The 25,953-nt window shown below is 43.3% G+C and overlaps 1 protein-coding gene across 1 annotated transcript in view; it reads right to left on the bottom strand.

The window, feature by feature from the left end:
* Positions 1 to 25,953, bottom strand: part of LOC124290617 (exportin-4-like) — a 58,262-nt gene that overhangs the window by 18,058 nt on the left and 14,251 nt on the right. Inside the window, 9 exon segments of the mRNA XM_046727385.1 lie at positions 13,057 to 13,205; positions 13,538 to 13,674; positions 14,386 to 14,568; positions 15,159 to 15,333; positions 15,630 to 15,787; positions 17,238 to 17,350; positions 18,703 to 18,856; positions 20,505 to 20,621; positions 21,085 to 21,226. Coding sequence (XP_046583341.1) covers positions 13,057 to 13,205; positions 13,538 to 13,674; positions 14,386 to 14,568; positions 15,159 to 15,333; positions 15,630 to 15,787; positions 17,238 to 17,350; positions 18,703 to 18,856; positions 20,505 to 20,621; positions 21,085 to 21,226 — 1,328 coding nt within the window.

Here is a 25,953-nt window from a genome sequence, read left to right as displayed (position 1 = left end):
CCATGCATCTGACCCAAATATGAAACCAGACAGCATCTCTGTGGAAGTGAAAGGGTATTGTTTTTTGATAGAAATGCACAATATTGACTACCAAGCGTTTATCAAGTATCTCCAACAGAAAGGGTTAACTCCAACAGCCATTAACTCTACACTGCTTTGAACCACTGAGCTATGTATATGTCCTGAACAGAATGACCAAGACAAGACAAGACAAGACAAGACAAGACAAGAATGTAATTTTTGGAATAAAATTGATATTTTATACTTATCCTGACTCATGCTCTTTTTGCTTGTCTTCTTCTTCTTGCGAACATAGTGGAACACTTGTATCTCCCTAATTGAAGCTCCCTTCAATTTAAAATCACTAATTAGTATTTACCACGAGTTACCTCCCTTCCACAAGCTCGGGAACGAGGGCGCCACCTCTACCCATGTGCCTCACTTTCTCCTCATATACTGAGCCCAACATTTGAATTTACAGGGAAATCCAAAGTGTTATGTGGGGAGGATGGGAGGGCTGATCTCATGAGTCAGGATAAGTATAAAATATCAATTTTATTCCAAAAAATGTAATTTTTAGAGTAAAATTGATATTTTATACTTATCCTGACTCATGCTCTTTTTGCTTGTCTTCTTCTTCTTGCGAACATAGTGGAACACTTGTATCTCCCTAATTGAAGCTCCCTTCAATGTAAAATCACTAATTAGTACTCAGCACGAAGTTACCTCCCTTCCACAAGCTGAACCAGGGCCACCTCCACCCATGTGCTCCTCACTCTCTCCTCATATACTGAGCCCAACATTTGAATTTACAGGAAATCCAAAGTGTTATGTGGGGAGGATGGGAGGGTTTACCTCATGAGTCAGGATAAGTATAAAATATCAATTTTACTCTAAAAATTACATATTTTTCCTTATCCTGACTCATGCTCTTTTGCTTGTAGACCTCGATGGAAAGGGAGGTGGGAAATATATAATACTTTGGATTTTAATAATTAGTGATTTGAACTGTAATGATTGTAATAACCCTATGGGAACTTCATAAAGGTACTGAACTGATGAATTCCTGCTGCTAACTTATCAGCTGCCATATAAAGGTTTATTACAAAGTACTTATTATGATAAAGTATATATAACATTAATACAATGCTTAAGACTAATACACTTAAGCTTGTTAATATGCTAGTATAAACTCCTTAGAGTTTGTTAGCTAAAATACTTTAAGATATAAACATAGTACTAAGCTTAAGATATGATTAAACTTAAGCTTAGTTATATAATAGCAAAACTCTTTAGAGTTTGTTAGTTAATATACTTATATGATATAGATATAATGCTGAGCTTTAGATATGAATAAGCTTTAGCTACATATATAATAGCAAAACTCTGTAGAGTTTGTTAGCTAATATATTTTTACAATATGAGTATAGTACTGTGCTTAAGATATAATTAACTTAAGCTACATATATAATAGCCAAAACTCTGTAGAGTTTATTAGCTTATAGATTAATAATGTAACCATAGTACTAAGCTTAAGATAAGATTAGACTTAAGCTAAATGTATATAGCAAAAAAACTCCTTAGAGTTTATTAACTAATATACTTTTATGTTATAACCATAGTACTGAGCTTAAGATATAATTAAACTTAAGCTATATATATAATAGCAAAACTCCATGGAGTTTTGTTAGCTAATACATTTTATAATGTAAATCCATACTGCTTAAGATATGATGAAACTTAAGCCAATTGTATAATAGCAAAACCCTTTAGAGTTTGTTAGCTAAAATACTTATATGATATAAACCTAGTATTGAGTTTATGAAGGAAAACTTAAGCTACATATATAATAGCAAAACCTCCAGAGTTTGTTAGCTAATATACTTATATGATATAAACATAGTATTGAGCTTTGAAGGAAACTTTAAGCTACATATATAATAATAGCAAAACCTCAGAGAGAGTTTGTTAGCTAATATACTTATATGATATAAACATAGTATTGAGCTTAAGATTTGAAGGAAACTTAAGCTACATATATAATAGCAAAAAAACCCCTTAGAGTTTGTTAGCTAATGAGTTATAATGTAACCATAAAGCTTAAATTATGATGAAACTTAAGCCAAATATATAATAGCAAAAACTCTTTCAGAGTTTTGATAGCTAAAATACCTATATGATATAAACATAGTACTGCTTTAAGATATGAATAAGCTTAAGTTACATATAGCAAAAAACTCAGAGAGTTTGTTAGCTAATACATGTTATAATGTAACCATATTGCTTAAGATATGATGAGATCTTAAGCCAAATAGCAAAAACTCTTTAGAGTTTGTTAGCTAATATACTTATATGATATAAACATAGTACTTGAGCTTAAGATATGAATAAGCTTTAAGCTACCTATATAAAAGCCCAAACTCTGTAGAGTTTGTTAGCTTATATATTTTTACAATCTGAGTATAGTACTATGCTTAAGATATAATTAAGTTAAGGTAAATATATAATAACCAACTCTGTAGAGTTGTTAACTTATATATTGTATGATGTAATAATCATAGTACTGTGATGATAAAAAAGAACTTAAGCAAATTATATATAGCATGTAGCTATTTAGTACTGTTATAAGATAAGTAGAAATCTGTGAGATTGACTTATCTTCTCCGAGGAACTGTCAACTGTAGTGCGCGAGGACCATGGGATCAATTGGTGGATACCTGAGACGCCCTCGTGATGATGATATCTCTCAGATAATGGTTGGCAACCACCATATCGGATCTCCAGAAAATAAACCCTCCATTATTTCAAATAACATTGTGTAGATCAATGCAGAAGTTAGCGCTCTAATATCATGAGTATTAAAAAGCTCATGGAGGGTCGGATTGGGTCCATCCGGCCTTGTATGCACGTAGTATGACAGTTCTGATCCAAACGGAGATATAGTACGCGAGATTTCATTCCATGCGAAGTTGATGATAGAGGAAATAATCTGTTGTATTACTCCCTTCTGTTTGGTTCGGTGGAGATAAATTTACAGTGCTCTTGCTGGCCATCGTGATAGAATCATCGTGATCATGAAGTCCAAGTATGTCATCCAGGCGTTGTTCATAAACCTCACTTGTGAGGTGTTGGAGCACTATATTCAGATCCTCAAGTTGGAGGGTGAAACTTCCGCTTTAATTCTTCAATCAGAAAGTTTAAATAGGTTTACTAACCATCTAGTTGTGTTAGTAGCTTGATTATGAAATTCAGCTGTAGTCTGAGACGCTTGTGGATTTAGATCCACTTGTATCCCGTCCGCCTAGGTTATTCGCCAAGCGGTCCTTGACGATGTAGGTGCACAACCAGGTGTGTCTGTCCTCGCTGAAGTTTATGTAAAATTGCCTGACTGCCGCGTCTCGCGCCCTAACTTGACAGGGGAGGTCTCTAACCTGAAGAAAGCAGCCCAATCATGAAGGTTCAGATTAACTGGACTGTAAGGAGGCTTGCTCGCTCGTAACGTAAGTGTTGACCTGTGAAGTAAGATCGACCTCTGCGTAGGTTGTTGTCCAACGCGGTCCAATCAGAACAAGGCATTTTGATTCTGTAGAATACCCGCGCTGTGATGTCACCGGTGTAGCAGGAAAAAACCTTGTATAAAATCTTGCCGCCGCTGATATTAGCATAATCGCCGGTCTTCACCGTAAGCTTCCCGGTTACCCGAAAGTGACCACGCATTTCGAGGGTTAAAGGTAAACGCTGAGCCTTGAAACCTCCGCCAAAATACCTCGCCTGTAATATTAATGCTGGGTAGGTTATTTTCCTGGTTGTCGTGAAAGTAACTTCAGTTTTGAATATAATTCCGACTTTCTTATATAAAGGTACAATAAACTTGCAAGTTGTCAGCTTGTAGACTGTATACATGAATGTATCGGCCATAATTGTAGAATTAAAGCTGAACTTGTTGTACATATTTCTTCTCAGAAACTTTGACGATTATGAGTTATACTCGCTGTAACAAGGCTGCTGTTCAATTTCGATATTGAATTGTCTGCAGATCTGCGTAATGGTCACGCATGTAGATACTCGTATCGAAGTCCGGGATTGCATATTCTAGCAATCTATACGGAAAGGTTGATTTCTGTGAAGATCTATGCAACGCCGCTGATTAATTAATATAGCGGCTCGCTTTGTGTTGTAAATAGCCTGTGCAATTGTCTTCGCGTAGAGGCTTATAGACGGCATATGGCATACAGTTGATAGACAACTTATGCGATGTCTTGAACGGACTGACGAGTAGCTATATATGACGAAAGTGGCTAATATATGGAGACCTTGGAGGAGAATTCCTCGGTGGACGCCGGAGATTTCGCCAAGCCTCGAAGCATCCAATCTAGATTTCCTGTATGAGGTAGACTTGAGCCCACTTAGCCTTCGCGACCTTCGCGAAGGTATTGAGTCAGAGCCCGATCAGTATATATATAATATATGAGCTTGCTTCGCTAATCCACCTCTGTGTTCAACAGGAGTGAGTGAGTGAGTGTATTGTTTTACCGCGACTCAGCAATATGTGGGTCTGGTGAGCGTAACTGGTGAGGCTTCTAGCTCCTTCCTTCGGAGGTGGCCTGGGACTTCCTAGGCTAAGCGTCTAGAAATCGATCAATATATGAGCCGCTAGCTTCATACAGGGTGTGGTTCTTGCTGGTTTTGCATAAGTAGAGCCAGTAGATCATCCTATCATCTTCAGGTCGTCGTCACCTAAATCTGGTGATAAGAATCTCATTGATCGCTCTAGATCTATTAATGCCAACAACATATACGCCTCTGGCGCTTGAACTGTTATGGCTTTATGGTAGGCTGTGTCCACATACTGTGGCACCGCAGCAATCGAAGTCGATTGGAGGTAAGGTGATGGCGCTCTGCCTCGCCTTCCTTTATCAGGTATGTCTCGAACCGAGTTGCCACCTTGGAAGGTGAAGAGAGATCTAGGTTGTTTACCATCCAATATCGTGATCTCAGCGCCTGAGAAAATGATGCCTCCATCATTTTCTATCCCAGCATCACTGATGAGAGGTTGATGCTCTTCTGATGGTGGACTGTGTATTTCTATCTCTATGTCGGTGACGCCGGGAGACCTGACTGTAGACTTGTGTGCAGACTTGTGTGGTGACCTGTGAGACGCATCGACGGGTGATGTAACGAGGAGATCGGCCGCGGTTAACGGCGCTGAGATCGTGTTGGTGAACTGTGTCTATGGCGTTGACCTTCTCGAGACCTGTGAGGAGAATGTTGATAGCTTCGCCTTCCTGTAAGCTCGTAGTCAGGTGTCCTTTCGCGAAGGCCTTCGGCTTCCTTTCCTCTCACCCGGTCCTGGGGAACGGCGATTTGACCTTCCTCGCACCGGCTTCCGTGATTTGAGGTCTGACGGTCTCTGAGTCCGCATCTAGGGATGAAGCCGAGGAATGTGATGATCTATCCCGGCCACGGCCCTTCGCCTAAGCTGTACATCTGGGTCCTTCGTGGGAGGTGGTCTGCGACTTCCTTCGCTGGTGGCTTCGGCTTTCTGGTTGCTACGCTGATGGGGGTGCCTCTGGGGTGTCGCTCATGCGCTGGAACCTTCGCGAAGGCTCGGCCTTTGGGCTGGCTGCTTCCCAGTCTGTGGTGGCCCTCCATCATGATCATGATTTGCCGCAACAGTTCATCTGGGATGGTCTGGCGCATTTAATTAGTCGGTGCCCCTCTCTGGCGATGTTAGCGGGCGGGACCCTCAGGAAGTCGCCTGACGCCAGTGTAGAGACATCAGGCTGCATGGCGATCATCTTCTGCTGATGTCACTGTAGCTGTCTCCGGGTCGCTTGTGGCGACGCCGGGAATGATGATCAGCTGATCATCGTAGAGGCCCAGTTCAGCTGGCTGGAACAATCTCGCTGAGAAAGTCCTAGTAGACTTCGCTGATTTCCCTCAGAGGTCGACGCTGCCCTGGGGTGTGCGAAGTCTGCGCTTGAGTGTTGGTAGCGACGGACCCTCAGGAAGATCATAGAATATCAGCCTTGGTACATCAGGCTGCATGTTGATCTGGCGCTGACATCACTGTTGCCGACATCGGTCATTCTTTTGATGTATTATCAGGTATGATGATCGGCTGATCATCATACAGGCCCAAATCTGCACGACGGGAACAATCTCGCTGAGAAAGTTCAAGTAGACTTCGCTGATTTCCCTCAGAGGTCGCTGGAGATGCAGTAGAAAAAACTCTAGTCTTCGGCTGCGATGACGATGGGATGTCTGGGGAAGCAGGACGCTTCTTGAGGCGGCGGACTACGCCCCACGCTCTCCACCACTCTAGCGAACACCAGACGGGAGCGGGTCGACCAACAGCAGTAGACTGGCGTAGGGTTCAGGTGTATCAGTCATGGCTAGACTCTGCATTAATGACTCCATCTGCTGCGCTGCCTCAAACGCAGTAATTATTTATTAAAGGCAGAAATGGATAAATTAGTACCGCGAACTGCAACGTGAATAAAATGAACATGGCGCAGTACAACTAGGGCATATTAAATGCGGATCAGCAGCAGAATAAAAAACGTAATCTGCAACAGAACAGAATTTTTATCAACGTAATCCACTGAAACAAACATCACATTCCGCGTGAATAAACAGTAGAAACACTACTAAATATCAATATATAATTGTTGAAGGATACTAGCTAAACCTCTATAGATGTCTATAATGAGGTAACTAACTAAATATAATCAAAGGATATAGTGTGTCGGGAGACACAGGTGCTCTCCTCACGCCCAGCTCACTGGGCTAAGAAGGAGAGAGTGAGGCACATGGTGGAGGTGGCTCTCTCCTCCAGCCAGTGGAAGGGAGGTAACTCGTGCTGAGTACTAATTAGTGATTTTACATTGAAGGAGCTTCAATTAGGGAGATACAAGTGTTCCACTATGTTCAAGAAGAAGAAGAAGACAAAAGAGCATGAGTCAGGATAAGGAAAAATTTACATATTTTTCCTTATCCTGACTCATGCTCTTTTTGCTTGTAGAATCCTACAGAACGGAGGTGGGAATATCTAATACTTTGGATTTTTAATAATTAGTGATTTGAACTGTGATGATTGTAATAACCCTATGGGAACTTCATAAAGGCACTGAACTGATGAATTCCTGCTGCTAACTTATCAGCTGCCATATAAAGGTTATTACCATGTACTTATTATGATAAAGTATATATAACATTAATACAATGCTTAAGACTAATACACTTAAGCTTGTTAATATGCTAGTATAAACTCCTTAGAGTTTGTTAGCTAAAATACTTTAAGATATAAACATAGTACTAAGCTTAAGATATGATTAAACTTAAGCTAATTATATAATAGCAAACTCTTTAGAGTTTGTTAGTTAATATACTTATATGATATAGATATAATGCTGAGCTTAAGATATGAATAATCTTTAGCTACATATATAATAGCAAAACCTGTAGAGTTTGTTAGCTAATATATTTTTATAATATGAGTATAGTACTGTGCTTACGCTTATAATTAACTTAAGCTACATATATAATAGCCAAACTCTGTAGAGTTTGTTAGCTAATATATTTTTATAATATTAGTATAGTACTGAGCTTAAGATATAATTAACTTAAGCTACATATATATAAAGCAAAACCTCTGTAGGGTTTTGTTAGCTAATATATTTTTACAATATGAGTATAGTAGTGTGCTTAAGATATAATTAACTTAAGCTACATATATAATAGCAAAACTCCGTAGAGTTTGTTAGCTAATATATTTTACAATATGAGTATAGTAGTGTGCTTAAGATATAATGAACTTAAGCTACATATATAATAGCAAAACTCCGTGAGAGTTTGTTAGCTAATATATTTTACAATATGAGTGTAGTATTGTGCTTAAGATATAATTAACTTAAGCTACATATATAATAGCCCAAAAACTCTGTAGAGTTTATTAGCTAATATGTTTATAATGTAACCATAGTACTAGCTTAAGATAAGATTAGACTTAAGCTAAATGTATATAGCAAAATAAACTCCTTAGAGTTTATTAACTAATATACTTTTTTATGTTAAAAACATAGTACTGAGCTTAAGATATTTAAACTTAAGCTATATATATATAATAACAAAACTCCGTCGAGTTTTTTTTTTTTTTTTTTTTTTTTTGGCTAATACCTTTATAATGTAAACATACTGCTTAAGATATGATGAAACTTAAGCTAATTGTATAATAGCGAAAACAACCCTTTAGAGTTTGTTAGCTAAAATACTTATATGATATAAACCTAGTATTGAGCTTATGAAGGAAACTTAAGCTACATATATAATAGCAAGAACTCCGTAGAGTTTGTTAGCTAATACATGTTATAATGTAACCATAAAGCTTAAAATATGATGAAACTTTAGCGAAATATATAATAGCAAAAACCTCTTTTAGAGTTTTGATAGCTAATATACCTATATGATATAAACATAGTACTGGGCTTAAGATATGAATAAGCTTAAGTTACATATATAATAGCTAAAACTCTGTAGAGTTTGTTAGCTAATACATGTTATAATATAACCATATTGCTTAGAAATATGATGACACTTAAGCCAAATAGCAAAAACTCTTTAGAGTTTGTTAGCTAATCTACTTATATGATATAAACATAGTACTAAGCTTAAGATATGAATAAGCTTAAGCTACCTATATAATAGCAAAACTCCTTAGAGTTTGTTAGCTAATATATTTTAATAATATGAGTATAGTACTATGCTTAAGGTATAATTAGCTTAAATTACCTATATAATAGTAAAACTCCGTAGAGTTTGTTAGCTTAATTAACTTAAGCTACGTGATAAAATAGCCAAAACTCTGTAGAGTTTGTTAGCTAATGCAATTATCATGTTACCATAGTATTACTCTTAAGATATGAATAACTTAAGGTAAATATATATAATAACAAACTCTGTAGAGTTGTTAACTTATATATTGTATGATGTAATAATCATAGTACTGTGATGATAAAAGGAACTTAAGTAAATTATATATAGCATGAAGCTATTTAGTATTGTTATAAGATAAGTAAAAATCTGTTAGATTGACTTATCTTCTCCTCGAGGAACTGTCAGCTGTTGTCTGCGAGGACCATGGGATCGAATTGGTGTATACCTGAGACGCCCTCGGTGGTGATATCTCTCAGATAATGGTTTGCAACCACCATATCGGATTTCCAGAAATAAACCCTCCATTATTTCAATCACATTTGTGTAGAACAATTGTAGAAGTTAGCTCTAATATCATGAGTATTAAGCTCATGGAGGGTCGGAATAGGTCCATCCGCATATGCACGTTAGTATGACAGTTCTGATCCAAACGGAGATATAGTACATGAGACTTCACTCTCATGCGAAGTTGATGATAGAGGAAATAATCTGTTGCATTTTTCTTTTCCTCCTGTTTGGTTCGGTGGAGATAAATTTACAGTGCTCTTGCTGGCCATCGTGATAGAATCATCGTGATCATGGGGTCCAAGCATGTCATCCAGGCGTATTCATAAACCTCACTTGTGAGGTGTTGGAGCACTATATTCATATCCCCAGGTTGGCGTGAAACTTCCGTTTTATTCTCCAAACAGAAGCTTTAGTAGGTTTACTAACCATCTAGTTGTGTTAGTCGCTGATGAAATTCAGCTGTAGTCTGAAACGCTGTGGATTTAGATCCACTTGTATCTTTCGTCTAGGTAATTAGCCATAAGTCCTTGACGATGTAGGTGCACAACCAGGTGTGTCTGTCCTCGTTGAACTTTATGTAAAATCGCCTTCGACTGCCGATCCCTCGCCTTAACTTGACAGGGGAGGTCTCTAACTTGAAAGAAGGCAGTCTAATCATGAATGTTCAGGTTAACTGGACTGTAATGAGGCTTGCTCGCTCACTGATATATAGTTGTCACTTGTGACGTAAGTCTTGAACTGTGAATTGAGATCGACCTCTGCGTAGGTCGTTGTCCCTCGCGGGTCCAATCAGAACAAGGCATTTTGATTCTGTATAATACCCGCTGTGATGTCACCGTGTAGCGGAAAAACCCCCTTGAATAAATTCTTGTCGCCGTTGATATTAGCATAAACGCCGGTCTTCACCGTGAGCTTCCCCGGTTATCCGAGTGACCACGCGTTTCGAGGGTTAATGGTAACCGCTGGCGAAACCTCCGGCCGAAATATCTCGCTCTGTAATTTTATGCTGGGTAGGTTATTTTCCTGGTTGTCGGAAAGTAATTTCAGTTTTGAATATAATTCCGACTTCCTTCTAAATAAGGGTACAAACAACTTGCAAGTTGTGAGCTTGTAGACTGTATACATGAATGTATCGTCATAATTGTAGAATTAACATTGAACTTGTTGTCCATATTTCTTCTCAGAAACTTTGACGATTAAGAGTTATACTGCTGTAACAAGGCTGCTGTTCAATTTCGATATTGAATTGTCTGCAGCTATGCGTAATGGTCACGCATGTAGATAATCGTGTATCGTCGTCGGGGATTGCATATTAGCAATTTATAATGAATAGTTGATTTCTGTGAAGATCTATGAAATGTCGTTGACTAAATAATACAGCGACGCTCTGTGTTGTAAATAGCCTGAACAATTATCTTCAAGCATAGGCTTATAGGCGGCATCTGGCATACAGTTGATAATCAACTTATGCGGCGCCTTGAACGGACTGACGAAAGTAGCCTATATATGACGAAAGTGGCTAGTATATAGAAACCTTGGAGGAGACTTCCTCGGTGAACGCCCGGAGACTTCTCGCTAAGTTCTCGAAGTATCCCTTCTAGATCTTCTGGGTGAAGTAGACTTGGAGCCACTTAGCCTTCAGCGACCATCGCTAAGGTATCGAGTCAAAGCCCGATTAGTATATATATATATATATATATAAATATATATATGAGCTTGCTTCGCGAACAGCCTCTGTGTTTAACAGGATGTGGATCGGTGAAGCTTGCCTAAGTAGGGTCAAAGATGGATCATCTTATCATTTTCAGAAGTCGTGGTTACTTAAGTCTGGTGATAAGTGTCTAATTGATCGCTCTAGATCTATTTAGGCCAGCGAACATACCGTCTCGCCATGGATTCAACAGAACCAATATACGATTGTAGTTCTTATACTTGATATCGATGATCAACTTGTCTATGGGTTGATCTTCTCGAGACTTGTGAGGGGAACGCTGATAGTTTCGCCAAGCTCTTGTATAGTCCCTCGATGTCCTTCTAGATGATGATGATCTGATTCAGGTGTCCTTCGCGCGATGCCTTCGCTGGCTTCCTCTGCGTCCGGTCCGGGGAGCGACGATATGACCTTCGGCGAAAGGTTTCGTGATGTCTGATGGTCCGAGTCCACATCTAGGAAGAAACCGCATATGGTGATGATCTATCCTGCCTTCTAAGTCCTTCGCCAAGGCTGTACATCTAGGTCCTTCCGCCTTCGCCGAAGGCTGTACATCTAGGTCCTTTCCGCCTTCGCTGGCCTTCGGGCTGTACATCTAGGTCCTTCGTCAAGGTGGTCCGTGACTTCCTTCGCCGGCTGGTGACATCGTCCCTGGCTGCTACGCTGACGGGGTGCCTCTGGGTGCTGTTCACGCTTGGAGCCTTCGCCAGCTCGGTCCCTGCTTATGCAGTCTGTAGTGGTCCTCCATCATGGTCATAATTTGTCGCATCAGGTCCTCAGGGATGGTCTGCGGCGAGGTCGCCGGTGCCTTATCTGCGGTGTTAATGGAGGGGTCCACAGGAAAATCGGTCCGACATCAGTGTAGAGGCATCAGGCTGCATGGTGATCTCTGCTGATGTCATTGTAGCTGTCACCGGTCGCTTTCTTGTATGGCGTCGCCGGGGATGATGATCAGCTGATCATCGTGAGGTCCAGGTCATCGGCTGGAACAATCTCGCTGAGAAAGTCCTAGTAGACTTCGCTGATTTTCCCTCAGAGGTCGACGCCCCCTGGGTGTCGCGGCGCCTGCGCTGAGTGTTGGTAATGATGGGACCCTCAGGACCCATCATCGAATATCAGCGTTGGTACCTCAGGCTGCATGCTGATCTGTGCCGATTATCGGTCAATCTTTTGATGTACATCAGGTATGATGATCGGCTGATCATCATACAGGCCCAAAACTGCGATGGGAACGATCTCGGCTGTTGAGATGTAGTAGAAAACCCTCTAGTCTTCTGCTGCGACGATGGGATGTCTGGGGAAGCAGGATGCTTCTTGGAGATGGCGGACTACGCCCCACACCTCTCCACCACTCTAGCGAAACACCACACGGAGAGAGTCGGCCAACAGCAGTAGACTGGCGAGGGGTTCCGGTGTATCAGTCATACTAGACTCTGCATACGCGACCTATCTGCTGTGCGTGCCAAACGCAAAGTAAATATTAATAAAAAGGTAGAATTGGATAAATTAGTACCGCAACTGCAATGTGAATATAATGAACATGGCCGTACATCATATTATAAAAGGTGGATCAGCAGCAGCATACAAAACGTAATCTGTAATAGTACAGAATTTTCATCAACGTAATCCACTGAAACAAACACGGCGCCCCGTGAATAAACTGTAGAAAAAAAAAAAAAAAAAACGACTAAATATCAATATATAATCGCTTGAAGGATACTAGCTAAACCTCTATAGATGTCTATAATGAGGTAACTAACTAAATATAATTCAAAGGATATAGTGTGTCGGGAGACACAGGCGCTCTCACGTCCAGCTCACTGGGCGAAGAAGGAGAGAGTGAGGCACATGGGTAGAGGTGGCGCCCTCGTTCCCGCGCTTGTGGAAGGGAGGTAACTCGTGGTAAATACTAATTAGTGATTTTAAATTGAAGGGAGCTTCAATTAGGGAGATACAAGTGTTCCACTATGTTCGCAAGAAGAAGAAGACAAGCAAAAAGAGCATGAGTCAGGATAAGGAAAAATCAAGATTTTATTAGGTCAAAAACCAAAATAATACATGTCACTGACAATATATTGATATATATATATATTGACCCTATACTGGTGATGTTCTCACTGTACCTGATATGAGGATGAGCCAGTGGATGTCTTCATGCAGACAGTTGAGTACAGACATGTCAAGAGAAGCGTTGTGGTTGCCAGAGTTCAGCCTCTGTTGCTGTAACCGTTGTAACTGGCCATGTAACCGACCTATACGGTCTTCCAACACCCTGTAAAAGAACAACAGCTCACTATATCCGCTGACAACCATTGTACCTAATCCAAACAATAATCAAACCATATACACAGAACGGTAAGGGATTATTTCTGAATATATTAATACTATACTACACAACATAATACTACACAATTTCATGAAAACATCTTTTATATATTCAAAATCCCTAACATTTTTGTGCAACAAAACCTAAACTAAATCTTAATTCATTTTATGTCTCTGGTAAGCAATTCAACAAAACCACATGGTACTGAAAAATACTTCAAACAGCAAGAATGCTGGAATACAGACAAACCTAATTCCTGTTCAGTTCACGACACTCACTTTGCAAGCAGGGGGATGGTGTGTTCAGGTACAACCCGGGCTAAGGCTCCAATACAACAGAGTTGGTCTGAGAACTTGTCACGGTCATCCTCCTCTGTATCATCGATTTCCTCATCATGAGCTGAGGCTCCTCCATTCTGAAAGTAATGCGATAGGGTGAAAGCACTGTATAATTTCCTTACACCACAAATATTATGGTAAACTTACCACTGACAAGTGTCAGACTTGAGCCATTTGGATCGAAAATTGATGGTCTGGAACCAATCAACGGACATGGAAATTTTGTCGCAGCTTCATAGTACAGTGAAACCTGTCTAAACCGGCACCCAACGGGACTGAACTAAAATGCCGGTTTAGACAGGGTGCCGGATTAGACACTGACGATAATTTTCCAACATGGCTGCCATTTACACTCGTCAAACTCTCAATCTAGCGTCCCGAGAGGAGTGTATTGGATTAAGGGACCCTGATTGGACTGCTCATACCCATGCCGGCTTAGAGCGTTTGATTCATCGCGCAATCACTACTTCCTGATTATCTTGCGTGCCAAGAGGATCAATTAGTGTATTGGATTATGGGTCCTTCATTGGATTGCTCATACCCATGCCATGCCATGTTTAGACAGTGTTAATTACACTTAAAATCGCTTGTTGGGACCGGAAAGTCGTGCCGGAATAGGGAATAGACAGGTGCCAGATTAGACAATGTTTTAATGATCATAATATCGTTGTAAAATGGGACCAAAATTTTATGCCGGTTTGGACAGTGTGCCGGATTAGACAGGTGCCGGTGTTGGCAGGTTTTATTGTACATAGTTAGTCACAATCTTATATGTCTGTTATACTGACCATCAGCTGTGTGCGGATCCCCTCAGGGGAACTGATGTGACACTGGACATAGGAGTTGAAGATTTCTGTGGCATGTGGCTTGAGTGCACCATCTGGGAAGGACTTGATGTTGGTGGCGAACTGCATCCAGGTGTCCAGCATCTTCTCATATGCCTCCATGTGGATTGTGTCATCCCGGTTCATCTGGAACAGCCAGTGAAACAAGAAGGTGAATTAGGACTGGTTGAACATTCAGCTCAAGACAAGTACGAGGAATTAAACCTCATGAAGACTTTTGACACCGATAGTGAAAAAGACCCAAAGATCTAGTTTCCACAAATGACATCTTAGGTCTAAAGAGTGAGTGAGTGAGTGAGTGAGTGAGTGAGTGAGTGAGTGAGTGAGTGAGTGAGTGAGTGAGTGAGTGAGTGAGTGAGTGAGTGAGTGAGTGAGTGAGTGAGTGAGTGAGTGAGTGAGTGAGTGAGTGAGTGAGTGAGTGAGGAGTGAGGTGAGTGAGTGAGTGAGTGAGTGAGTGGAGTGAGTGAGTGAGTGAGTGAGTGAGTGAGTGAGTGAGTGAGTGAGTGAGGAGTGAGTGAGTGAGTGAGTGAGGAGTGAGTGAGTGAGTGAGTGAGTGAGTGAGTGAGACTTTTAGCTATATTCCAGCAATATTACAGCGGGGGACACCAGAAATGGGCTTCACACATTGTACCCATCAGGTGTTCGGTGTGATGAGCGAACACTTTAACCACTAGGCTAGCCCACTGCCCAAAGAAACAAACACAAGCATGACATACCGCCTCCTCCTTGGCTGCCTCCTTCCCCATTGAACACGTCAGTCTGGTCATGTGATCGACGAAAGCCCGGAAGTGCAGCATCGGCAGTTCCATGAAGCACGACAGTGGGAACATCATGGCCAGATTCTTGAAGCAGTTGGAAATCCCAAGATGCTCGAAATCTTGAAGACCCAGTCTGCACATACAAACAGTAGATGATAGAATGAACATCCGATACACAGAATGAAAATCATGGGAAATTGTCCAACCTAGAATAATTTGACTTATCCTAAATCGATACATCAATATATCATGAAGCCTCAGACTTGTTGATTTTGTAGATGGGAATACAGCAAAGTGGGTCAAATCCCGAAGAAGTAGAACTATTTCTCAAGTCCTCAAATGTAGAGGCAACAAGGTTCAACTGTTTGTCAACAATGTTTCCGAGATCCTGTCAGCATGGTGATCCCTATAAATCTGTTTCTGACCTACCCTGTGAGGAGCTGAAGGAAGCCATCGATGTAGTGTGCCAGGTACTGAATCTTGGCCTTGTCATCGGAGAAGATTTGTCCATTGAGCGATGCCAGCTGACCGAGACACTGGGAGGCATGGTGGGCCATTTCCGAATTGTGCCGAACCTTGTCATAGATCTGAAATATAAATACAAAAGGTTAATGAAGAGGAGAAAAAAGTAATGTGAAAGAAACGAGTCAAGTGTGAGAGGACCAATGCCATACAGGGCAATATCTCATTTGTACAATGGGATGCCTGCCAAATGTTGGAGCACAATAGCATGCCTGCCAAATGTTGGAGCACAATAACATTCCTGCCAAATGTTGGAGCACAATAACATGCCTGCCAAATGTTGGAGCACTATAGCATGCCTGCCAAATGTTGGAGCACAATAACATGCCTGCCAAATGTTGGAGCACAATAACATGCCTGCCAAATGTTGGAGCACTATAGCATGCCTGCCAAATGTTGGAGCACAATAACATGCCTGCCAAATGTTGGAGCACAATAGCATGCCTGCCAAATGTTGGAGCACTATAGCATGCCCGCCAAATGTTGGAGCACAATAACATTCCTGCCAAATGTTGGAGCACAATAACATGCCTGCCAAATGTTGGAGCACTATAGCATGCCTGCCAAATGTTGGAGCACAATAACATGTCTGCCAAATGTTGGAGCACTATAGCATGCCTGCCAAATGTTGGAGCACTATAGCATGCATGCCAAATGTTGGAGCACAATAACATGCCTGCCAAATGTTGGAGCACTATAGCATGCCTGCCAAATGTTGGAGCACTATAGCATGCCTGCCAAATGTTGGAGCACAATAACATGCCTGCCAAATGTTGGAGCACTATAGCATGCATGCCAAATGTTGGAGCACAATAACATGCCTGCCAAATGTTGGAGCACAATAACATGCCTGCCAAATGTTGGAGCACAATAGCATGCCTGCCAAATGTTGGAGCACAATAACATGCCTGCCAAATGTTGGAGCACTATAGCATGCCTGCCAAATGTTGGAGCACAATAACATGCCTGCCAAATGTTGGAGCACAATAGCATGCCTGCCAAATGTTGGAGCACAATAACATGCCTGCCAAATGTTGGAGCACTATAGCATGCCTGCCAAATGTTGGAGCACAATAACATGCCTGCCAAATGTTGGAGCACAATAGCAATGCTCATCATAGATGGCAGCAAATAGAGATCCATGATCAAGTTCATCAGAGATTGGAACTGATGATCACTGGAGCCTGACACTTAAAGGGAGGCGACTCAGCACAGAAAACTGCACTGACTTAGAGTATTGGGCAACATGAGTTCCTGAGTCTTGTGTATATAACTATGTAAGTAAGTAAAAGCAATTCAACAGTATCATGTTTGTTTGTTGATCAATGCTGCACTCAGCAATACTCCAGCTTTATGAAGCTGGTTTTAAAATAACCGAGTCTGGACCAGACAATTCAGTGAAGCCACTGGGTGAAAGACACCTTCAAACAATTGACCAAGTATGACTTTCCAATCCATTGTAGTCCTCGTATGACCACATGAGGTATGCAAATATAAGGAAGGGGTATTGTTTACCTTGAAGAAGAGCCCTAGGACTGTGGGGTCTAGTAGTGTGTCCCTCCATGACGTGTTCGGCTTGAGGGTGATGTTTTGGTTGATAGAAAAACACCCCACATGTTTTCTGATAACTGTTGACAGGTGAAGGAACTGAACATCCAAGGTCTGAGTGAATCACCGCATACTAACCTCAACTGGCAATATAATATCATGCATGTGTTCATCACAGTCAGAATTCCTCCAGCAATATGACACAGCATACTTGTCATTAAATGCAACAACTAGGATTGAGTGATCAGGCTCAGTGACTCGGCTAACAGTGAGGGAGGTTGTTCATTACATCAACCACTGGTTTCTGGGACAGACAAATCAAAACCAGTAGTGAGTTGGGTTTTACGCCGCTTTTTAGCAATATTCCAGCAATATCGTTGTGGGGTACACCAGAAATGGGCTTCACACATTGTACCCATGTGGGGAATCAAACTGGGTCTTCGGCGTGACGAGTGAACGCTTTAACCACTAGGCTACGCCACCGCCCCGTATATCCATAGAACTATCCCCCTTGCTCATCACACCAACTTCTAAATGCCACTCAAGGAAGTGAGACGCACAGATGTCTGATAGAAGACTTACGGTAATTTCATATTTGATTGAAACTAAACCTTTTGCATACAAATCATAATGTTAAGATAACTCTTAGGGGGAAAGTTCAGTCACTTCCTTATTAAATCAAATGATAACAACGTAAAATTTGACATTAAAATAAGTGTTTTCTTAAACTTTATTCATGACAACATTACTCTTAAGGGTCCTTGAATGCAATATGAGGGTCCTGTGAAGTAACGGTGTAGATAAGTGTACATTTTGATCATTTCTTTAGAGCCTGGAATGAATCATTGATCATGTGGACTGATGGATGAAATGATGCACGTCACTGTTCTGAAAGAAACAACCAAACACTTAGCAAAGACAAAGATGTGTCTTGGGTACAGTGAATAATATTGTGCATCCCTCTGGACGCAGTGATTTTTTTCTGCGTCCATTCTGTACATTTGTGCATACTGGACGCACATTTGCGTGTCACATAAAGCCCTTCACTCAGTCAACCAAGTCACTTGGCTTGACCATTCAATCCACATACGTAGTCACCTCTTATGATTGTTAGTTGCTAGGGAATGACATTACCTTAGAATAAGGTATGACAACAATTGTCATCATACACCTGTATACACATACAATTACCTGTTGTTTTCATATCTGATGTGTACTTCCAACACATCAGATACTCTATTTCTGCAGTCAAACTGTCTGTAGCTTTAAGTTTCAAGGCCTCCAGAAAGTTGAAACAAGTGTGGTGTTTTAAGAATGGTGTTTTTCAACATAGGAGTAACACAAGCCCTAAACAGGATAAAAGGAGGCTGAGGGACAATATTGGACAGCATTGTTTGCCAGTCAGCCACTAAGGAGGTGTTGTGAAGGATACATTTAGGTGTGAATTCCCAGCTGAGGACCTGCTCTGTGATTGAGAGAACGCGGTTAAGGACGGCAGTGGCTTCACGGGTCAGGGGGATCGGCTGTGCATTAAGCTCGTTCAACACTTGCATTGAAAACATAAACACCTTCTTCAGGTCCTTCTCCTGCAATAGAAGTAGAGACGGGCATAAGGGATGTAGAATACAGGGAGGAGGAATGTGGGTGAAGAAATGTACGGGGATGTGTTTGGGTGGTGACAGCTGGGTCAGGAAACACAGTGATAAGGAGGAAGTGGGTAATAAAAGAAGTGGATGAGGGGAAGGTATAGGTTGAGAGAAGTGGGATGAGGAGGTGAGGACTGAGAGGCATGGGATGAGAAGAAATGGGTGATGGCAGACATGGAATGAGGAGAAGGTGGGGGTTGAGGAGAAGGTGGGGGTTAAGGAGGTAGGCGGTGAGAAGGTGGGGTTGAGGAGAAGATTAGCAATAAGAAGGTGGGGTTGAGAAGGTGGGTGATGGGGAGGTGGGTGATGAGAAGGTGGGTGTTGAAGAGAGGATGGGTGATGAAAAAGGTGGGGGTTGAGGAGAGGATGGGTGATGAAAAAGGTGGGGGTTGAGGAGAGGATGGGTGATGAGAAGGTGGGGTTGAGGAGAAGATGGGTGATGAGAAGGTGGGGGCTGAGAAGATGGGTGATGATAAGGTGGGGGTTAAGGTGTAGGTGAGTGATGAGAAGGTAAGGTTTGAGGAGAAGGTGTGATGAGAAGGTGGGGGTTGAGGGGGTTGAGGAGAAGGTGGGTGATAAGAAGGTGGGGTTGATTAGAAGATGGGTGATGAGAAGGTAAGGTTTGAGGAGGTGTGATGAGAAGGTGGGGGTTGAGGGGGTTGAGGAAAAGGTGGGTGATGAGGAGAAGATGGGTGATAAAAATGTGGGTGGGGGTTGAGGGGGTTGAGAAGGTGGGGGTTTAGAAGGTGGGTGATGAGAAGGCGGGTAATAAATGAAGTGGAATGAGAAGAAGGTATAGGTTGAGAGAAGTGGGATGAGGAGGTGGGGATTGTGAGATATGGGAAGAAAGTTGTGATGGCAGACATGGAATGAGAAGGTGGGTTGAGGAGAAGGTGGGGGTTGAGAAAGTGGGGGTTTAGGAGAAGATGGGTGATGAAAAGGTGGGGGTTGTGAAGGTGGGTGATGAGGAGGAGGTAGGTAATAAAACAAGTGGGATGAGGAGGTGGGGGTTGAGACGGTGACGAGATGAGAAGAAGGTGGGTGATGAGAGACATGGGATGAGAAGGTGTTATGAGAGACATGGGATGAGAAGGTGTTATGAGAGACATGGGACGAGAAGGTGTTATGAGAGACATGGGACGAGGAGAAGGTGGGTGATGAGAGACATGGGATGCGGAGAAGATGGGTTATGAGACATGGGACGAGGAAAAGGTGGGTTATGAGAGACATGGGATAAAGAGAAGGTGGGTGATGAGAAAAGTAGGATGAGGAGAAGGTGGGTGATGAGAGAAGTGTTTGAGGCTTGATATGGGATAGTGGGAAGACTCAATTGGTAGAAGTGAGGGTCGATATGGGATAGTGGGAAGCCTCCATGGCTGGAGGTGGTGGATTGACTTGGAAGGAAGAGTTGTTGTAAGTGGACTCAATATCAAGATGGAGGTATATGGATTATATAGTCATGGTACAGTAACAGGCTGTGTATCCAAATACAAGAGCACATACCGCAAATGATCTGTTTCCATGTCACATACATCATAACATGATCATAACATGGTCTTTCTAAGTTTAGAGAATATAGACAACGTACCTCAAAAGCTCTCTTACACCGTGTGTGGAACTCCCATGTAAAGCCTACACTGCTGGTCCGACTGGAGCTGGAGTATTCGTTGAGGAGAGCTGTGAGCATGGAGCACGCCACCAGTTGCTGGGCAACAGGAATCGTGTTTAATTACAACCATGACTACTATCAGATTTTGTAGCTAGTCCTGCTCGAACAAGACAAAAATATTTATTACTTTCTGTCAGTTTTATTCAGTTAAAATTTGTAGCATACTCGAAGAATGAGAATCTGTTCGAAATCATTGTCCTTGAATGATAATTGTCAATGATGAGTAGCTCAGTACTATTTTTGGATTTTCGTAAACAGGTAGTTGTGACAGGCCAGCTGAAAACACTCAACGTTTTTATCCTACCACACAATGTTCATACATATCATCATCACTGTCACATTAATACAGTTGGTTAGTTTTGATTAAACTCAACAATATATCAGAAACGTATGGCCCATAACGTGTAAAATGCATATGACCCAAATACAATGTGGTGCCTACTACGTCCTCTTATCATGACAAGGCCTTGTGTAAGAATGTCTCGGATCAATTGGTTACCATGGTAACATTTCCACTGCTTATAAGCTGGGTAACATCGGCAAAGAGGCTGTCACAGCCGGTGCCCTTGGTGTCGAGAGTGCCGCGTTTGAGGATGACTGCCACTGTCTGAAGGATCTGCTCTCTCACATAACTCTGGAGGCTAGAGGAAACATAAACACCCCTTAACACTCAAATAGCAAAGCAATCCAATAGCACTGCACTCCAATACCATAACATGTGTTCCATCACTTCACATTCACATGCTCAGTATAGTTACAATGTATTTGCATATATTGTCTAGCATTGCGGAATGTTGTTTAGGCCAAATAAAAATGAAATTTTTAGAGTAAAATTAATATTTTTATACTTATCCTGACTCATGCTTATTTGCTTGTCTTCTTCTTCTGGCGAACCTAGTGGAACACTTGTATCTCCCAATTGAAGTTCCCTTCAATAAAAAATCACTCATTAGTACTCACCACGAGTTACCTCCCTTCTGCAAGCTCGGGAACGAGGGCGCCACCCAAGCCCATGTGCCTCACTCTCTCCTTTTTTGTTTTGAGCCCAACACTTTATTTTTCCCGAGAAATCCAAAGTGTTAAGTGGGGAGGACGGGAGGGCTTACCTCATGAGTCAGGATAAGTATAAAAATTTATTAAAATCTAAATATTTTAGATATTTAAATACTTACCTTACCATAGGTCTTATGCATATTACCTCAAGCTCCGCTTAAAGAGATCAGACAGTCGTTGATTCGCCATTCTGTAGAACAGCCACCTCGTGTATCGACGAGTGTACAGGCAACGGAAGTGACGTGATCTCCCCCACCGTGCAAGCGCGGTCCATCCAAAATCACTTTTACTGACCAGGTCCGAAGAGCCCAGAGAGGGGAGGAGCATCCAGCGTTGGGAGGGAGTTACCGCCCTATGGTAAGGTAAGTATTTAAATATCTAAAATATTTAGATTTTAATAAATTTTAACTTACCTTACCATAGGTCTTATGCATATGGATTTGACAGTAGGGCGGCGTGTCGGGCTCCAGAGGACCGATCCCACGAAAAACCCACATGCCAAGGGAAAACCAGAAGAAACTACTGAATCGCCAGACTGTGCAGGAGGAGGCCTGGAACAGGAGACAGATAGTAACTAAAGGCAACCCTAAGGAAAACAAATACACCCAGAGTGTAAGTTAACCTGAAGACCAGAAGGTAAGAAGAAGTAGTTACCTAATGGGCGGTAGGAGGGGTGAGTTGCTGAGCAACCACCAGTGGACCAAACGATTGAAGACCTTCCACGTCCTCGACGGCCAAATCCATTGAGGTAATGACTAGCGAAGACAGTAGAGGACTTCCAAAACAACCCTCCATGATGGCTGGAACGGTGCAGTTTCTGTGGAGAGCCATGGTGGATGCCACAGCCCTAATCTCATGCGCGGATTAGTGGCTGTAGGATGAGCAGATCTTATGGCATCGTGGCCCGGTCAGGATGGTAGTATCGAGCCAGAGCGCCAAGCGTATTCTTATTAACTTCACCTTTGGCCACAGAAGACAGGGGATGAACAGTCTCTTCTGAGACTGCCCCTTCAAGATGACTTGGCAATATAAATCTTAAGTGCCCTCACGGACAAAGCAGCTGTTCCTCAGCGTCGTGAGGTCCTAGAATGGAAGACAAAGGAGGGATGGAGAAGATCCTATCCGGTTGTCCCGCAGCTGGTTCTTGGCCACGAAATCCCAAAGCAGTCCGAGATGAACAAGACCATGCCGTGACTGCTCAAAAACGCACCCTGGTGACATCCAATGCGTGGATCTCACTAACCCTAGCTGCTGTGGCCAGGGCCAAGAGAAAGGCTGTCTTCCTGGAGAGGTTCTCAAAGAAGCCGTGTCCAAGGGCTCATAAGGGGACCTCTCAGATGGCGAAGAACGACGTTTAGGTCCCAAGCCAGAGGACCGGAGCTTTGCCTTCTGGTCCTCCAGCTTAAACGCTTTGAGGGCGGCGATGAGTTCTGGCACCTTGGAAATCTTTTTGTCGCACTTGACCGCCAGAACGGAGTTAAGAGCCAATAAATAAGTTCCTATAGTGTTGCCCTTGAGGCGGGACTTCGAAGAAAGAGAAGGAACTCTGCTATAAACTGAGGAGAAGCCTTCAACGGGTCCTTGGACTTCTGTGCACAAAACTTCTCAAAAGAAACCCACTTATCATCATAGAGTGATCTTGTGGAGACTTCGATGAGCACGAGCAATAACCTTGGCGACACCCGTGGAGAAGCCCTTGGCCTTCAGCTTTTGCAGATGATCCAACCGCGACAGATGAAACCGAGTCGGATCGATGCCACTGTCGACTGTGGGATGCCTGAGCAGGTGAGAGGCCAGTCTGGTAACTGTTGCGCGGACTTCTTTCGGCAAGACGGGCGCAGATCTGGGAACCAGGTTCTGGCTGGCCACCAAAGCGACCAAAAAGCAGACCCAATTGTCTCTGTCCGCTTGACCTTTGCTATTACCGCTGGCAACAGAACTGGTGGTGGAAAGGCGTACATCCAGACCCTCCCACGACAAGGACATGGCGTCGACCGCCCATGCGCTGGATCTGGAATCGGAGAACGCATACAACGGCAGCTGTGTGTTGAAGCGAAGTCGCATAAACAGGGCGATCAGAGGGCGGCCGTGACTGTGACAAAAGAAGTTTGAACGCTTCTGGATGTAGCATCCACTCTGTTGGAGACGGTTTGCCCGGCCTTGAGAGAGCGTCTGCCAAAATGTTCTTGCACACCTGGGATGTGTCGGGCTCTGGCGCTGATGCCATTGTCGTCCAGGAGACTGGCCAGCTGGAACGTCTGCTCCAACAACTGTTTGGACCTGGTGGTTCTCCTGATTGTGAATCAACCACACCACCGTGGAATTGTCCGGCGCTATCAGGAGCCTGGTGTTCCGCAACAGAGGCACCCAGTGTCGAACCGCTAAAATGACTGCTTGCAGCTCCAAGTTGTTGATGTGCCATCCTAGCTCGGGTGCCTGACCACAGCCCGAGGTGGTCTGGTCGTTGAGGTGAGCACCCCAACCTTGAAGAGGCGATCTCTGAACAGTTCGCGTGATCGTGAACAAACTCTGTCAAGGAGACTCCTGCGCAGACGTTCGACTCGACAGTCCACCAACGGAGGTAAGCGTGGAGATGCGGACACCGCAGCTTCTCCTACACAGCACCGGCCCTCTGGAATGTTCTTCCATATGACATCAAAGACTCTGACAGTTTTGATAGTTTTAAAGCAAAACTGAAAACCCACCTTTTCTCAGTATACTTCTCATAACTTCACCCATCTTCATCTTTGTAGCGCTTTGAGCATACCCAAGGGCGTGGAAAAGGCGCATTATAAATGTGCATTATTATTATTATTATTATTATTATTAGATGCAGGGGCAAAAGGAACCTCAACTGAAGGTCGTCCGCCTGGATGTAAGGCAACAGGAAGCGCTGTAACGACCGAAGCATCAAGCGACCTCTGAGCGTCAAGTCCTGGGCTGAGGTGAGGAGACCTAAGAGGGACTGCCACTCCCTGAGCACGAGCGGCTGGGATAGACCTCGGTTGGCGAAACTGACAATCTTTCTCCAGCAATCTAGCGGAATCCTGACAAGGTCGCAATGTGTCAGGAAGAAGCCTCCGATAAACGTTAGTTCCTGGGACGGCTCCAGGTGGGATTTGTCTAAGTTGATAATCCATCCCAGTTGCTGCAAGAGATGAATGGCAAAGTGCATCTGTTTGGCGAAGCAACTGAGGGTCGAAGAGGTGGTCGCATGAGACAGTCGTCTATATAAAGGTCGAAGTCGATGCCCCTGAGATGGAGGAACGGGTGATCGGCGAGGTAATCGGTAAAAGCCACGGGCGTGGAAATTCCAAATGGAAGCACTTTCCACTGGTAGTGGGACCCGTTGAAAAAAGACCTCAGGTACTTTCTGTGGCGGTGGTAAATGGGCACATGCAGGTAGGCATCCTGAAGGTCGAAGCTGGCCAACCAGACCCTGAAGCAAAGCTTGGCTCGTAGCTGTTCCAGGGACACCATCTTGGAAGTCAGGCGGTTCGAAGATAAAGGTGGTTGAAAACTGCCATGTTGTGAATCATCGTAGTTTCCCTGAGTCCTTCTTGGGAACCAGGAAGATTGGTGAAGTAGAACCCGGGGGACTGTCGGGGGTCTAGCACTGTCTCTATAGCTTGTTTGCGTAACAGAGTGGATGCTGTCTGCTAGCAGTAACTGTTGGTCTGGAGCATACACACGTGACTGGGGCGTTGAAGTCAGAAGCGGCGACGGCGATTGGCAGCTTGTAACGGTCCTGAGAATGTTGGTGATAAACGGGTCTTCAGGATTGTCCAATTGGGCCAGAAGATCCCCAGTCTCCCGCCCTACTGGAGTAGGACGAACCGTACGACTGGGGCGGGGAGGTCCCAGTCGTGTTGGGTCGCAACTTCAGCGACCCGAAGTAAGCGCCTCCCCTACCCTGCGAGCGTCGAAGGGTCCCGGGGACAATCCTGCTGGCGGGCTGAAAAACAGGTTCGGATCTGCTTACGCCCCGTCCTCTGCCAGAGGCGTCAGCGGACGGAGTCTCTTCGGGGCGTAACGGTGCTTCCCTCTACCCCTTGCAGATGATCTGCCACGAAGGCGAACTCAATGCTTGAGCGTAGACAAAAAGAAACCTCCGTGTTGGTAAGCTCTGCGTGTTCCTATACACCTCTGGAATGCCGTCATTAAAGAGGAAGCGAAAGCGCCAAAAGGGGCTCTTAACAGTTTCCTTTTAAACTCTTCCTGCCAAGAACAGGGCTCCAGGAAACCCATCCGCCCGAACAACCGTTGTCATGGCCAGAGCCCGGAGGTGCGCCAGCAAATCATCCAACACCTTGCC

Source organism: Haliotis rubra, unplaced genomic scaffold (genome assembly GCF_003918875.1).
Source record: "Haliotis rubra isolate DU_JTF1 unplaced genomic scaffold, ASM391887v1 Scf47, whole genome shotgun sequence".
NCBI lineage: Eukaryota > Metazoa > Mollusca > Gastropoda > Lepetellida > Haliotidae > Haliotis > Haliotis rubra.
This window is presented reverse-complemented; position numbering and strand designations above follow the sequence as displayed.